This window comes from Pseudophryne corroboree, chromosome 6 (assembly GCF_028390025.1).
Source record: "Pseudophryne corroboree isolate aPseCor3 chromosome 6, aPseCor3.hap2, whole genome shotgun sequence".
NCBI lineage: Eukaryota > Metazoa > Chordata > Amphibia > Anura > Myobatrachidae > Pseudophryne > Pseudophryne corroboree.
The window spans coordinates 173,007,824-173,024,888 of NC_086449.1; the positions used below are offsets into that span (position 1 = coordinate 173,007,824).

Below are 17,065 nucleotides of genomic sequence, written 5' to 3' on the forward strand. Positions count from 1 at the left end.
CATCCCTGACAGCAGCACATCCCTGCAAGCAGCGCATCCCTGCCTCACTGACAGCAGCACATCCCTGCCTCACTGACGGCAGAGCATCCCTGCCTCACTGATAGCAGCACATCCCTGCATCCCTGACAGCAGAGCATCCCTGCCTCACTGACAGCGGCACATCCCTGCCTCACTGACAGCAGCACATCCCTGCCTCACTGACAGCAGCACATCCCTGCCTCACTGACAGCAGCGCATCCCTGACAGCAGCGCATCCCTGCCTCACTGATAGCAGCACATCCCTGCAAGCAGCGCATCCCTGCCTCACTGACAGCAGCACATCCCTGCCTCACTGACGGCAGAGCATCCCTTCCTCACTGATAGCAGCACATCCCTGCATCCCTGACAGCAGAGCATCCCTGCCTCACTGATAGCAGCACATCCCTGCATCCCTGACAGCAGAGCATCCCTGCCTCACTGACAGCGGCACATCCCTGCCTCACTGACAGCAGCACATCCCTGCCTCACTGACAGCAGCACATCCCTGACAGCAGCGCATCCCTGCCTCACTGACAGCAGCCCATCCCTGCCTCACTGACAGCAGCACATCCCTCCCTGACACCAGCGCATCCCCGCCTCCCTGACAGCAGCGCATCCCCGCCTCCCTGACAGCAGCGCATCCCCGCCTCCCTGACAGCAGCGCATCCCCGCCTCCCTGACACCAGCGCATCCCCGCCTCCCTGACAGCAGCGCATCCCCGCCTCACTGACACCAGCACATCCCCGCCTCACTGACACCAGCGCATCCCTGCCTCACTGACAGTAGCACATTTTATAAGATAGATATACCACTCTTAGATCACGCTATAAAATACGAATGTCTTCGGCATCATATATGGTTGAGCATGAATAGGAATCACATGAAAAGTTGCTGTTTGCGCAATAAACACATTTGTTTATTGCATGTAATCTTCAGTAACTATCTATCTATCTATCTATCTATCTAGTGCTCCAGGTAGTTAAGAGTGGTACACACGGAGCGATGATCACTTAATTTCTAAGCAATCTGACTAGATTGCTTAGAAATGAAGAACACATCGCTCCGTGTGTAGGGGTGCCGGTGACAGCAATGCACGGCCCAGTGTGTCGCTATTGCCGGCTCTAGATTGGGCATGCATGCATGCCCAATCTAGCGAGATCATTAATTTCACCACTGGGTGAAATGAATGGTCCCCTGTCCGGTATCTAGACACCACTTAGGTCAACACCAATTGGTCGACACACCTTAGGTCAACACGGACAACAGGTCAACATAAACAAGGTTGACATGGAAAAAGGTCGACACGAGTTTTCACTTTTTTTTCTAATTTTTTTAACTTTTTCATACTTTACGATCCACGTGGACTACAATTTGGAACGGTAGCGAAGCGGGCCATGCGAGGGGACACGATGCACTAATTGGGGTTCCCGGTCAAATTACGGAGAGAACGACACAAAAACACATTAAAAAAAATCATGTCAACCTTTTTCCATGAAGACCTTGTTCATGTCAACCTTTTGTCCATGTCGACCTATTTCAGGTATCGACCTAAGGTGCGTCGACCTAATTGGTGCCGACCCTGAGTCCCAGACCCCTCCAACCCTCGCTCAGCACACATCGCGCTGTGCTGAGCGGGGGGAGAGATGTGTGCTGAGCGGTCTGTGATAGATCGCTCCGCACACATCTCTGGGAGAAATCTCCCGTGTGTACCCCCCCTTTACTGTGCCACTAAATTGTTGCATTTTGCTGTAACATATACTTCCCTGACTTAAGGTGGGTACACACGGAGAGATTTGTGCTTCCATTCTAAACAATCTGACTACATTGTTTAGAAATTAAGCACGGATCTGTCCGTGTGTAGGGTCCCGTGTGTCGCTATCGCCGGCTCTAGATTTGGTATGCATGCATGCCAAATCTAGTGAGATCGCTCATGTCACCACTGGGTGAAATGAGCAATCTAGTGAGATCGCTCATGTCACCACTGGGTGAAATGAGCGAAACCCCAGTCCGCCCCCCCCCCCTCGCTCGGGGAGAGAGATGTGTACTAGATCGCTCAGCACAAATCTCTCCTGTATAAAATGCATCTTCTTCACTGAAATAAACAGTGCAGTAGATGTGACCAATATAATCAAATCTCATAAAGTAGCCAAACTAATAAATATAATCTAAGAAATGCAGAAAAACAAATTAAGTGCAAATGGAAACATCAAAAGCTGAGTAACACTGGAGATCTCATCTCTCATTCACATTAGCCACACCACAGAGGGTGGAGATACTGACTGAGCAGGCACTTCCTACAGGAAATGGTGTGTAACACGCACATGACAAATTGTTACCACACTTTCCAAATAATGTGATTCAACTCAGTGAAACATGTCACAAATTGAATTTTCAAAGTATCGGTTCATAGGCAATTCATATTAAAATAATTATGACTAAAACAGGGTCCATTCTTTGAGTACTTAGTAAAGACTAAGTGATTATGCAAAAGCATAAGTAAAAATTAATACATAATTGTACTTACTTAGAAAGAGACTACATATTTTTACTACAATATTATTGTGCAATGCACTAACTACATTAAAATAATATGGATAAGAGATGTCATCAATTAACTCTGTATCTGTGTGTGCATATACAATTACTTATATTCCCGTTTCTTTATAATTACAGTATTATAGCAAAATTTTCAAAACATATTTAATTTACACATTAGTTACCCTGTTTTACCACTGTGTATAACAGCCACTTGGCCCATTTTAATTACCTCAAATATTTTTATTATGTCACTAATAGACTTCTATACTGTTTCCGATCTTAGTTTGCCTTTTTTTGAGGTACCTGTAGATTTTCCCATTTTCTCCTACGTTTTTCTGTGGCTTTGACATCAAGAATTATTGCAAGTACCCTGTTTTCGCAAATTTGTAATAGGATAGATCAAATCGTGGGAGCACACACACCTATGATAAGCAACTTTTTGTGGTAATTTTTTGCCGATGGCCGCGAAAAGACCGATCGCAGTAAATCATTGTGACTAATTTAATTCCTCCTATTTCTGACCAGTAAAACCGCTTAACTTTGTGGGAGATAACTAGCAGTGGTTCAGAGACTTTCATGTCTGTGGTGTGAAGACCTCACAGGGATGTCTCTGCTGTACCCTGCACCTTATCTGGAGCAGACTCCACCAGCACAGTGAAGAAAAGGAGGGGTATGGTTTTCCACAAACAGATCCCAAATAATGCAGGAGATTCCACAGAAGGGAAGCCTACAATCCAGGAAAGGTCGTTAGAGAATTACTTTTAAAAATTATTAAAAAGGTGGAATAAGCCTTACACTGCTTCACAAAAATAAGAATTTACTTACCGGTAATTCTATTTCTCGTAGTCCGTAGTGGATGCTGGGTACTCCGTAAGGACCATGGGGTATAGACGGGCTCCGCAGGAGACTGGGCACTCTTAAAAGAAAGATTAGGTACTATATCTGGTGTGCACTGGCTCCTCCCTCTATGCCCCTCCTCCAGACCTCAGTTAGGGAAACTGTGCCCGGAAGAGCTGACCGTACTAGGAAAGGATTTGGAATCCAGGGTAAGACTCATACCAGCCACACCAATCACACTGTACAACTCGTGATAACTATACCCAGTTAACAGTATGAACAATAACTGAGCCTCTCTCAACAGATGGCTCATACAATAACCCTATAGTTAAGCAATAACTATATACATGTATTGCAGAGAGTCCGCACTTGGGACGGGCTCCCAGCATCCACTACGGACTACGAGAAATAGAATTACCGGTGAGTAAATTCTTATTTTCTCTGACGTCCTAGTGGATGCTGGGTACTCCGTAAGGACCATGGGGATTATACCAAAGCTCCCAAACGGGCGGGAGAGTGCGGATGACTCTGCAGCACCGAATGAGCAAACTCAAGGTCCTCCTCAGCCAGGGTATCAAACTTGTAGAATTTTGCAAAAGTGTTTGAACCCGACCAAGTAGCAGCTCGGCAAAGTTGTAAAACCGAGACCCCTCGGGCAGCCGCCCAAGAAGAGCCCACCTTCCTCGTGGAATGGGCTTTTACTGATTTAGGATGCGGCAGTCCAGCCGCAGAATGTGCAAGCTGAATGGTGCTACAGATCCAGCGAGCAATAGTCTGCTTTTAAGCAGGAGCACCCAGCTTGTTGGGTGCATGCAGGATAAATAGCGAGTCAGTTTTTCTGACTCTAGCAGTCCTGGAAACATAAAGTTTCAGGGCCCGGACTGCGTCCAGCAACTTGGAATCCTCCAAGTCCTTAGTTGCCGCAGGCACCACAATAGGTTGGTTCAAATGAAACAATGATACCACCTTAGGGAGAAATTGGGGACGAGTCCTCCATTCTGCCCTTTCCATATGGAAGATCAGATATGGGCTTTTACATGACAAAGCCGCCAATTCTGACACACGCCTAGTCCAAGCTAAGGCCAAAAGCATGACCACTTTCCACGTGAGATATTTTAGCTCCACGGTCTTAAGTGGCTCAAACCAGTGGGATTTTAGGAATCCAACACACGTTAAGATCCCAAGGTGCCACTGGAGGCACAAAAGGAGCTGAATATGCAGCACCCCTGTAACAACGTCCGAACTTCAGGCAGTGAAGCCAGTTCTTTTTGAGAGAAAAAGGGATAGGGCCGAAATCTTGGCCTTTATGGATCCTAATTTTAGGCCCATAGTCACTCCTGACTGTAGGAAGTGCAGGAATCGACCCCCCTGGAATTCCTCTGTAGGGCCTTCCCGGCCACACACCAAGCAACCTATTTTCGCCATATACAGTGAAAAAGTCTTGCTGCCACGTCTTTCCTAGCCTTTATCAGCGTAGGAATAACTGCATCCGGAATGCCCTTTTCCGCTAGGATCCGGCGTTCAACCGCCATGCCGTCCAACGCAGCCGCGGTAAGTCTTGGAACAGACAGGGTCCTTGTTGCAACATGTCCTGACTGAGAGGCAGAGGCCATGGGTCCTCTGAGAGCATTTCTTGCAGTTCCGGGTACTGAGTCCTTCTTGGCCAATCCGGAGCAAAGAATATTGTTCACACTCCTCCGTTTATTACAATTCTCAGCCCTTGGGTCTGAGAGGAAGAGGAGGGAATATATAGACCGACTGGAACACCCACGGTGTTACTAGTGCGACCACAGCTATTGCCTGAGAGTCCCTTGACCCAGCGTAAAACCTTTTTTATCTTTTTATTGAGGTGGGACGCCATGTAGTCCACCTGAGGCAGTTTCCATCAATTTGCAAAACTGCGTGAAGACTTCCTGATGAAGTCACCACTTTCCCGGGTGGAGGTCGTGTCCACTCCCGGAATGAACACTGCTGACAGTTCGCTTACTTGATTCTCCGCCCAGCGAAGAATTCTGGTGGCTTCTACCCTCGCCACCCTGCTCCTTGTGCCGCCCTGGCGGTTTACATGAGCCCCTGCGGTCTGACTGGATCAGAACCGGTTGGTCGCGAAACAGGAACTCCGCTTGACTTAGGGCGTTGTATATGGCCCTTAGTTCCAGGATATTGATGTGAAGGCAAGTCTGTTGGCTTGACCACAAACCTTGGAATTTTCTTCCCTGTGTAACTGCCCCCCACCCTCGGAGGCTTGCATCCGTGGTCACCAGGACCCAGTCCTGAATGCCGAATCTGTGGCCCTCGAGAAGGTGAGCACTCCGCAGCCACCACAGGAGAGACACCCTGGCCCTGGGGGATAGGGTGATTAACCGATGCATCTGAAGATGTGATCCGGACCACTTGTCCAGTAAGTTCCATTGTCCTTGCATGGTACCAGCCGAAGGGGATGGCCTCGTATGATGCCATCATCCTTCCCAGGACTCGAGTGCAGTGATGCACTGACACCTGTTTTGGTTTTCAATGGATTCCTGACCGGTGTCATGAGCTCCTGAGCTCTCTCTATCGGGAGATAAACCCTCTTCTGGTCTGTGTCTAGGATCATGCCTAGGCGAGGCAGATGAGCTGTAGGAACCAACTGCGACTTTGGAATATATAGAATCCAGTCGTGTTGCCGTTTCACTTCCAGAGAAGGTGATACGCTGTCCAGCAACTTCTCTCTTGATCTCGCTTTTATGAGGAGATCATCCAAGTATGTGATAATAGTGACACCTTGCTTCCGCAGGAGCACCATCATATCCGCCATAACCTTGGTGAAATTGGTAATGACAATCCCGTACCGCAATTCTGAGGTACGCCTGATGAGGTGGATAAATGGGGACACGAAGGTATGCATCCCTTATGTCCCGATTCATTTCAGGCATGCAATGACCGCTCTTAGCGATTCCATCTTGAACCTGAACCTTTTCAGGTATATGTTCAGGGATTTTAATTCAATATGGGTCTAACCGAACCGTCTGGTTTCGGGATAATAACACCCTCTTGTTGAAGGAGGGGACCCTTGACCACCACCTGTTGAAGATACAATTTACGAATTGCAGTTAACACTGGCTCCCTCTCTTGGGGGGAAGCCCGCCGGGTCCTCGGTGAGGGGGCATCTTCTCACAGTCCAACCTGTATCCCTGCGATACAATTTCTATTGCCCAGGGATCTAACAGGGAGTGAACCCACTTGTGGCTGAACTTACGAAGGCGTGTCCCCACCGGGCCTAGCTCCGCCTGTGGAGCCCCAGCGACATGCGGTGGATTTTTGTAGAGGCCGGGGAGGACTTCTGTTCCTGGGGACTAGCTGTGTTGTACAGCTTCTTTCCTCTGCCCCCGGCTCTGACAAGAAAGGACGCACCTCAGACTTTCTTGTTTTTTTATTCGAAAAGCTGCATTTAATAATGTCGTGCTTTCCTAGGCTGTGCAGGAATATAAGGCAAAATATCAGAATTACCAGCTATAACTGTGGAGACCAGGCCCGAGAACCTTTCTCCACACAATCCTCAGCCTTCCATATGCCTCTTAAGTCGGCATCATCTGTCCAATGTATATTCTACAGGACACGTCAAGCAGAAATCGACATAGCTTTTGTCTCTAGGACCCAGTATACTCATGTCCCTTTGGGCATGCTTTATAATTATATATCTATCACTTAAGACAGCATCTTAAAATATTTATATGCATACTAGGGTCTCAATCTCTGCTGATAAGGTACCTGTCCATGCTGCCACAGCGCTATAAACCCATGCCGACACAATCGCCGGTCTGGGTAGTATACTAGAATGTGCACGCTATCTGCAGGATCCCTGAGAATAGCTAGTGGAAACAGGACACCCAAGGGGAAGATTCTCAACACATCCTGGCCCTAGTGGGGAAAGGATACAGCCTCAGAATTCTCTTGTGGGAAGCTGCCGTCTCTTGTCTGGAGATTCCCGCTCTTTTTCCTCATGAGAGGAGGGAAATTTACCTCAGCATTCTTCCCCTTAACATGTGTACTCTCGTGTCAGGGACAGATGAGTCATCAGTGATATGCAAATCATCTTTTATTCCAATAATCATATATTGAATATCTTTTAGCCCTCTTGGCTGTAACTTTGCATTATCGTAGTCGACAGTGGAGTTAAACTCCGTGTCGATACTTTGTTATTTTGGATAGTGAACATAGAGAGACTCTGAAGGACTCTGTGACATAGGGACAGACCAGGGTAGATTTCCTTTCTGTTCCCTAACCTTTTGTGCAATCATTTTACCTCAGCACTTACACATATCCAAACAGGTGTCGGCGTTGTTGACGGAGACACCCTCCCACACACTTATCCGCTCTATCACCTCCTTAGAGGAGCCTTTTACCTCAGACATGTCGACACACGCGTACCGACACACCACACACACAGGGGATGCTCTATTTGAAGACAGTTCCCCCACCAGACCCTTTGGAGAGACAGAGAGAGAGTATGCCAGCACACACCACAGCGCTATATAATACAGGGATGTACACTATACTGAGTGATTTTTCCCCTATAGCAGCTTATATACACAGTTTTGCGCCTAAATTTATGTGCCCCCCCCCCCCCCTCTCTTTTTCACCCTTTGTGTACCAGGATACTGCAGGGGAGAGCCTGGGGAGCTTCCTTCCAGCTGAGCTGTGAAGAGAAAATGGCGCCGGTGTGCTGAGGAAGAAGGCCGGCCCCCTCAGCGGCGGGCTTCTGTCCTTTTATGTACTTTAATGGCGGGGGTTAATGCACATATACAGTTTATCAGACTGTATTATGTGCTTTTCGCCAAGTAAGGTAATCTAATTGCTGCCCAGGGCGCCCCCCCCAGCGCCCTGCACCCATCAGTGACCGGAGTGTGTGGTGTGCTAAGGGAGCAATGGCGCACAGCTGCAGTGCTGTGCGCTACCTTAATGAAGACCGGAGTCTTCAGCCGCCGATTTTCAACTTCTCTTCGTTCTTCTGGCTCTGCAAGGGGGACGGCGGCGCGGCTCCGGGACCGGACGACCGAGGACTGGGCCTGTGTTCGATCCCTCTGGAGGTAATGGTGTCCAGTAGCCTTAGAAGCCCAAGCTAGCTGCAAGCAGGTAGGTTCGCTTCTCTCCCCTCAGTCCCACGTAGCAGTGAGTCTGTTGCCAGCAGATCTCACTGAAAATAAAAAACCTAACAAATACTTTCTTTTCTAGGAAGCTCAGGAGAGCCCCTAGGGTGCATCCAGCTCTGGCCGGGCACAGATACTAACTGAGGTCTGGAGGAGGGGCATAGAGGGAGGAGCCAGTGCACACCAGATATAGTACCTAATCTTTCTTTTAAGAGTGCCCAGTCTCCTGCGGAGCCCGTCTATACCCCATGGTCCTTACGGAGTACCCAGCATCCACTAGGACGTCAGAGAAATGATCAAAATTACTTAGGTGACAGACATCCCATGCTGTGTGTATTACATAGCAAGCTATCATGTCACTGTAGAATATTAGTGATGACAAAACTGATCTGGCTGCTGTGGTCAGGCAGCTGGATCTCCCATTGGTCCATTATGGGACACCGATGCTCTGGCTTGGAGCTAGGGACGGGTGTGGCCAGCTTAAAGACAGACTATGAATGCCTATGGAAGGATTTGCACATACAAAGCTGTAGTATACTAGGCAATACATCACTATAATACCTGATAAGACAGCCCTAAAATGACACTCTAATATTCAATCATTAAGATTTTGCTATATAGTTTTATGCACCAAATGGTTTTATGTATGTACTTATAATTTCCTACAAACGAAATGCACATTAGAGATGTAAAAGGCTGCGCCCATGTTAGACAGAAGTACCTGATTGTGGTAAGCCTGTGGAGCAAGCTGCTTGTAAACCGGAGCAACCTTTGTAGCCAGTTCCTGGAAGTTGTCCTTGAGACATTCCTCCTGCAGAATAAAAACAATACAATGTATTCAGCTGCACAACCAGATGAAAGGACACACTACAGGGTATATCTTATATGTGTGTTTCAGGTTTGTGGAAAGCCAATGAGTGATCTTCAGTTCTAATGTTGTCCACATTTTAGAATATTTTTATGTAGCTGTACTTCTGTCTGTGACTATTGTACGTAGTCTGTGATGTTGGGCTAGATTTATCAAAGCTTGGAGACCAACCAGTCAGCTTCTGTCATGTTACTGGCGTTTTTGAAAAATGACAGGAGCTGGTACTTTAACTCTTTCCAAGCTTTGCTAAATCTCCCCCATTGGTCCTTATCTGGCGCCTGTCACCCGAGATGTGGCAACCACTCTACGAGTTGGCTGGAGTGGATGGACAAACCCTTTACATAAGATAATAGGACAAGTTGCATACAGGGTCCACAGATTTTTATACTCTGGGAGCTCTTACTTGTTTGCATAGGGATGCTTATTTGATGATGGACAGGTATATCAGATGGGATATACCACAGGGTCCCTTGTATACAAACCCTAAACAAGATGAATGTGCCGCAGGTTTCTTTGACATACACTGCAAATCACAACTAAAGAATGGCTTCCCGTGCTGCCTAAGGTGGATCCAGACGATGCTATATCACCTATCATTAGCTAATACACTGATCATTTTGTAATAATACCTCATTAACTATCAGTACAAAGCTACAATAACATGTTGCTCATTATTATTTTACTAGACCCAACTAATTAGTGATATTCTCCTCCTGCATGTACTGTAATGGGCGACGAGCCTGGCTGGATAATTAGAAGGGTAGAGTGTACCTTGATACCAGTTCTTACCATTAACCCAGTATTATCCAATAGTGGGTGAGAGAGAAACGCACATTTATAGTGCCTATATTTACCACCCACCTCTTTGGGATTATCCCCAACCAGTCTGAACTTCCTTGGGATCTTGCTGCGAGCGTACTTGCAGCCATTAAAGTACATGCTCCATGAACACCCAAAGGAGAAAGAGGCACCGCAGGTGTTAGGGTCCTTGCCTTGGCACGCACAGGTCCGGCTGTAACAGAAATCAATATACAGATCATTACGCAATGCTATCCGGTAATCATGTGGTTCATACCGGCAAAATCTTCCAGAAAATATGTTGTGAATAACAAACTTCTATAACATATTATATTTACACTGGTAACTATTTTGACATTATTTTTACATAATTAGTAGTTGAATAAAATTACTATAAATTCAACCTGCATAATATACGTGTATATACATATACTGAATATGTTGCGTGCTTTCTAATGTCACGGAGAGCACTCTTTAATATAAAGCAGCTACAATGTTAAGATTTATCAGTACTCTATGAAGCATGTTTTGCCATGCGACCCTTTCTCGCTATTTATTATCTGTGGGAAGAACTCACTCATCATTCAGGCCGCATCTTCTGGATGTTGGGTTTCCATATTTGGTGATGGTTTCGGAGATGTTTTGATACAGCTTATCACCCAATGAACGGGTGATTCCCTCCCAAGCCATGATCAATATGATAATGACCGCATTCTCACAATGATGGCCAGCTCGGTGCCGAACCAAACACATGAGCTTCTCTTCGTCGCTCTGCCGGCGGATGATCTGAAACCACAAGACCAAGCAGTTGTCTGAAACCCCTGCACCCGTACATGGAGATCTTAGATTTGAAACTTGTTTCACCAATGATCTAGGGGGATATTTGTCAGACTTTTGAGAGAGCTAAAGTACTGACCAATCAGCTTCAAACTGCCATTGGCAGCTGATTGGTTGGAATTTTGTCTGTCTGCAAGCTTTGACAAATATCCTCCCTAGTATGAATAATCAAATTACCAAGATGGGTAGTCCAATGGTTTCTCCCACAAGGATATTCTCAACCATGAATATTATTCTGCAGTTTTCATACTGACAATTATGTTCTTATAGTATTGTAATGGTCTTGAGTAATCAAGGAGGCAATGCATGAGTTGTCTGCTTCTTGTTATATTAACCAGGTTACCCATTTAGAAGCAAACATTTTTGCTTTACATCACAGGAAAGGTAAAGATAAAAAAAAAATGTATTACATTTTTTTTTTAAACAACCTCTTTAATTTTAAAGCATATATTCCTCAAACACTGTTTATTAGCAACTACTGAGGCCTTACAAATAAGATTTTACTTACCGATAAATCTATTTCTCGGAGTCCGTAGTGGATGCTGGGGTTCCTGAAAGGACCATGGGGAATAGCGGCTCCGCAGGAGACAGGGCACAAAAAGTAAAGCTTTTTCCGATCAGGTGGTGTGCACTGGCTCCTCCCCCTATGACCCTCCTCCAGACTCCAGTTAGGTACTGTGCCCGGACGAGCGTACACAATAAGGGAGGATTTTGAATCCCGGGTAAGACTCATACCAGCCACACCAATCACACCGTACAACTTGTGATCTAAACCCAGTTAACAGTATGATAACAGCGGAGCCTCTGAAAGATGGCTTCCTACAACAATAACCCGAATAAGTTAACAAAAACTATGTACAATTTATGCAGATAATCCGCACTTGGGATGGGCGCCCAGCATCCACTACGGACTCCGAGAAATAGATTTATCGGTAAGTAAAATCTTATTTTCTCTATCGTCCTAGTGGATGCTGGGGTTCCTGAAAGGACCATGGGGATTATACCAAAGCTCCCAAACGGGCGGGAGAGTGCGGATGACTCTGCAGCACCGAATGAGAGAACTCCAGGTCCTCCTTAGCCAGAGTATCAAATTTGTAAAATTTTACAAACGTGTTCTCCCCTGACCACGTAGCTGCTCGGCAAAGTTGTAATGCCGAGACCCCTCGGGCAGCCGCCCAAGATGAGCCCACCTTCCTTGTGGAGTGGGCCTTTACAGATTTAGGCTGTGGCAGGCCTGCCACAGAATGTGCCAGTTGGATTGTGCTACAGATCCAACGAGCAATCGTCTGCTTAGACGCAGGAGCACCCATCTTGTTGGGTGCATACAATATAAACAACGAGTCAGATTTTCTGACTCCAGCTGTTCTTGCAATATATATTTTTAATGCTCTGACAACGTCCAGTAACTTGGAGTCCTCCAAGTCACTTGTAGCCGCAGGCACTACAATAGGCTGGTTCAGATGAAATGCTGACACCACCTTAGGGAGAAAATGCGGACGAGTCCGCAGTTCTGCCCTGTCCGAATGGAAAATCAGATATGGGCTTTTGTAAGATAAAGCTGCCAATTCTGACACTCTCCTGGCAGAAGCCAGGGCTAGAAGCATGGTCACTTTCCAAGTGAGATATTTCAAATCCACCTTATTTAGTGGTTCAAACCAATGAGATTTTAGAAAATCCAAAACTACATTGAGATCCCACGGTGCCACTGGAGGCACCACAGGAGGCTGTATATGCAGCACTCCCTTCACAAAGGTCTGGACTTCAGGGACTGAAGCCAATTATTTTTGAAAGAAAATCGACAGGGCCGAAATTTGAACCTTAATAGATCCCAATTTGAGACCCATAGACAATCCTGATTGCAGGAAATGTAGGAATCGACCCAGTTGAAATTCCTCCGTCGGAGCACTCCGATCTTCGCACCACGCAACATATTTTCGCCAAATTCGGTGATAATGTTGCACGGTTACTTCTTTCCTTGCTTTAATCAAAGTAGGAATGACTTCTTCCGGCATGCCTTTTTCCATTAGGATCCGGCGTTCAACCGCCATGCCGTCAAACGCAGCCGCGGTAAGTCTTGAAACAGACAGGGACCCTGCTGAAGCAAGTCCCTCCTTAGAGGTAGAGGCCACGGATCTTCCGTGATCATCTCTTGAAGTTCCGGGTACCAAGTCCTTCTTGGCCAATCCGGAACCACTAGTATCGTTCTTACGCCTCTTTGCCGTATAATTCTCAATACTTTTGGTATGAGAGGCAGAGGAGGAAACACATACACCGACTGGTACACCCAAGGCGTTACCAGCGCGTCCACAGCTATTGCCTGCGGATCTCTTGACCTGGCGCAATACCTGTCCAGTTTTTTGTTGAGGCGAGACGCCATCATGTCCACCATTGGTCTTTCCCAACGGGTTACCAGCATGTGGAAGACTTCTGGATGAAGTCCCCACTCTCCCGGGTGAAGATCGTGTCTGCTGAGGAAGTCTGCTTCCCAGTTGTCCACTCCCGGGATGAACACTGCTGATAGCGCTATCACATGATTCTCTGCCCAGCGAAGAATCCTTGCAGCTTCTTTCTAAGCAGCTCTTTAGGAGAGCCACCTAGATTGCACCCTTCTCGGCCGGGCACAAAAATCTAACTGGAGTCTGGAGGAGGGTCATAGGGGGAGGAGCCAGTGCACACCACCTGATCGGAAAAAGCTTTACTTTTTGTGCCCTGTCTCCTGCGGAGCCGCTATTCCCCATGGTCCTTTCAGGAACCCCAGCATCCACTAGGACGATAGAGAAAAGATTATATCCCATCGGTTCAATTAATCAGTTGCTGCCGCAGCAGCTCCCATCTCTACTGACTTATTTAATGGCATTGCTCATGCACACCCAGACACTACCTATTGTGCTGTCAGTCTGTGCTGCTGAGTGCACACTCACACTCCTGTTACAGATGCACACACACACAGTTCCTTCCTATTGGCCACTATGCAAAACACGAGGACAGTGTGTGTTAGTATTTAGTTTCCCCTTTAAACAAATGCTGTAACGTGGGAGACGCTGGTGATTTCAGTTTGCTGGTTGTAGCAGTACTATCTTCATGTATTTCCAGGCAATGTGCATCAGTCAGAGGGTTAAGAAAGGGACAATCTACGCACTGGCCACTCAGAGCTCTGCTCTATAAATAATGTTATAAACAAGCCTCCTTGTCCTCAGTTTACCTCCATCCTGCACATGAAAGCCGGCTTCCTGCCAATGAGGAACTGCATCCTCTCTTAGAAAGCACACGGGAGAAAACATGAAGCTGAGGGTGGAGTTCAATGTCATTAGCTACAAGCAGTAGAAAAACACCATATATAAATATAATATATCTCCCATCCAACAAGTAATAGTACACGCACACTTCCATAATGACCACAGATCAGCCGGGTGGGCTCCGTGCCATTCCGAGCTCTGCATAAGGGATGTATACACAACTTTCACTATGCTACAGACAAACCAATTCAGCCTTACAAGTGAATGCACATAATGTTTTCTAATGAGACGGAAATGCCCTTTATGTACAACTGCCAGACCCGGGGTTTCAAATCAAGAGATCCTTAACACATAATAATGTATCCAGATGAGAACACATTAAAGATTGCAATAAGGACCCTTAAGGGCCCCATACACTTATGCGACATGTCCCACCCTAATTTCGCAGGCGATCACCCCAGCAGCCTCCCGGGTGGCAGGATAGCACAAGATACACTGTATGCGGTCCTTTTGCATATGATGCATCTTGTGCGATCCCAGCCATGCCTGCGGGGTCGGACATGATTGCTAGTTTAGCACGGTCAATCTGGAGGATCCGATCTGATGCTCACGGGAACGCGCATCGGATCGGAAACACCTCCAAAATGCCCGATTTCATCCGATATATCGTGGTCTAATGCCCGAAATCGGATGATATCGGGCATTATCGTTCCTTTAGAATGCAGCAGATGTGTGTTTCCGGATGTGTTTGTGATTACCTACCCATTTTGCAATGGGGCATCCCCTGGAGCTCTTCCCTTCCCTTCCTGTGTAAATGACTTTTTCAATGCGGATTGCACTCCCTTTCTCTCCATACCTGTAATGTAAAACATATTAAATGAATGAGCTTAGTGGGTACGGAAGGTCATCCATACATCTTCATTTTATTTTGTGTTACTACCATCAGTGTATTGACAGAGAGGACCTGAATATACTAAGTACGAGTGCTGAAGGAATGGAGCAAAGGGTTATAAAATCTGGACGTGACCCTGGTTTAGCATTAGATGCTTTAAGAAGCTGTGGAGAGAACAGGGGGTTATACATAGAGGAGGAGAGCACAGAAAGAACCAGATGGCTATAGCACCCTGAGAGCAAAGGAACACAGGGGTTACTGACATTATGGGAGGAAGAACGGTTTGCTTTAGCAAAGGAAGAAGTAAAGGGTTACTGGATCAGGGGGATGGAACCGAAGGTTTCTGAGCAGAGCAGAAAGCAATTGGAGATGGTGAGGGAGCAGACACTTGCTGGAGCTACTGAAGTTGAGGTTACTGGAGGTGAGGTATGGAACAAAGGGTCCTTAGAGAAGGAGTAGGAGGATACCGAAGTCAGGCTTATCAGAAACTTGCTGGAGGTACTGATGCTAAGAGGTTACTGGAAGTGGGGTATGGAACAGGGTCCCTGGAACAGGAGGATACTGGAGGTGGGGTGTAGAAGAAACTTGCTGGAGCTACTGATGCAGAGGGTTACTGTAGCAGGAGGAGGAATGTAAAAGTTAGTGACAAATACAGGAGCTCAAGCAGAGAAATACAGGAGCTGTAGAGAAAATAAACTGTTTAGAAGAGATGGGCAAGGAGTAGAGGGCTACATTACAGGAGCTGTGCAAAGAGTATATAGGACAATGGGCCTAATTCAGACATGATCGCTAGGGTGCGTTTTTTGCATCCCTGCGATCAGGTAGTTGCCGCCTGCAGGGGGAGAGGGAAATCGCATGCACAGAAGAGCTGCACAAACAGACGTTTGTGCAGTCTCTGCACAGCCCAGGACTTACTCTTCCAGTGCGATGATCGGGGCTGGAGCTGACGTCAGAATCCCTCCCTCCAAACACCTGGTCCCTCCTGGACAATCCTTAAAAACAGTCAGTTGCCACCCACAAATGGCCTCTTCCCATCAGTCATCTTGCGATCACCCGTGCGATCGCTTTTCTCGCACATCCTATTGCTGCCCGCTGATCCCAGTCGCTGCGGACCGGCGCGCCTGCGCATTGCAGTGCATACGCAGTTCAGACCCGATCGCAGGCTGTACAAAAACGCAGCCTAGCGATCAGGTCTGAATTAGGCCCAATGTTAGGAACAGATGGTTACATGAGTGTAGGTAACAAGACATGGGAGGTGTACAGGGAGAAGTTGGGAGCTGGGAGAAAACAGAGGGCTATCAGGGAGGGAGCAGGTGGACTAGAGAGCTGTGGAAAAGTTGAGGGTTACAGTAGCTGAGGAGGGAACAGAAAAATATGGGGGGAGAAGGGAAAGCTAGTGCTACATGCAACAGTGTTCCATGTATAATTCTCAATGCAATCAGCATTATAGGTTATCATACTCAGAAGACATTTAATTATAATGCCCTAATAGTTTTCAGGGAGACTGCAGCTATACAGGTCCAACTCACCTCTCTTCCATTAACTCCCTAATGGAAGCCACGGTTGGTCCGGACCCGAGGTGAGTGTAATATGGTCCTTCATCCTTCTCATTTATTTGTTCTGCAGGGAAATAAAACATTGGTCAGAAACCTGTCCTGTAAGAGTAACAGCATGAGTAAGCATCACATCGTAACCTAGAACGTTCAGTGCATCGAAAACGAACATAAAAGTGGGCAAGATAAGGATTTTTGCTGACTGTACTAGTGAACTCAACGAGCCTTGCCCACATTTCCTTAATATCAAATGCCATTCAATCGCACCATGGCTCCAGCCCTAGCCTTTCGACTGCTTTACAGATTATAAGCCTTTACATTTACAATTTATTTGCTTCTACTGAATCAGCTAAATTGTC

The 17,065-nt window shown here is 46.8% G+C and overlaps 2 protein-coding genes across 4 annotated transcripts in view; one reads left to right on the top strand and one right to left on the bottom strand.

Annotated features, from left to right (window-relative positions):
* The window catches only part of MOB1A (MOB kinase activator 1A), a 340,751-nt gene that overhangs the window by 301,565 nt on the left and 22,121 nt on the right, over positions 1–17,065 (top strand). The window lies entirely within an intron of this gene.
* Positions 1–17,065, bottom strand: part of TET3 (tet methylcytosine dioxygenase 3) — a 130,669-nt gene that overhangs the window by 20,915 nt on the left and 92,689 nt on the right. For all 3 annotated transcript variants that reach the window (XM_063932116.1, XM_063932115.1, XM_063932117.1), the window contains 5 exons: positions 16,683–16,773; positions 15,024–15,117; positions 10,766–10,974; positions 10,252–10,402; positions 9,244–9,333 (listed from right to left, as the gene is read on the bottom strand). In XM_063932116.1, the coding sequence (XP_063788186.1) occupies positions 9,244–9,333; positions 10,252–10,402; positions 10,766–10,974; positions 15,024–15,117; positions 16,683–16,773 (635 nt within the window). The remainder of the gene's footprint in view (positions 1–9,243; positions 9,334–10,251; positions 10,403–10,765; positions 10,975–15,023; positions 15,118–16,682; positions 16,774–17,065) is intronic.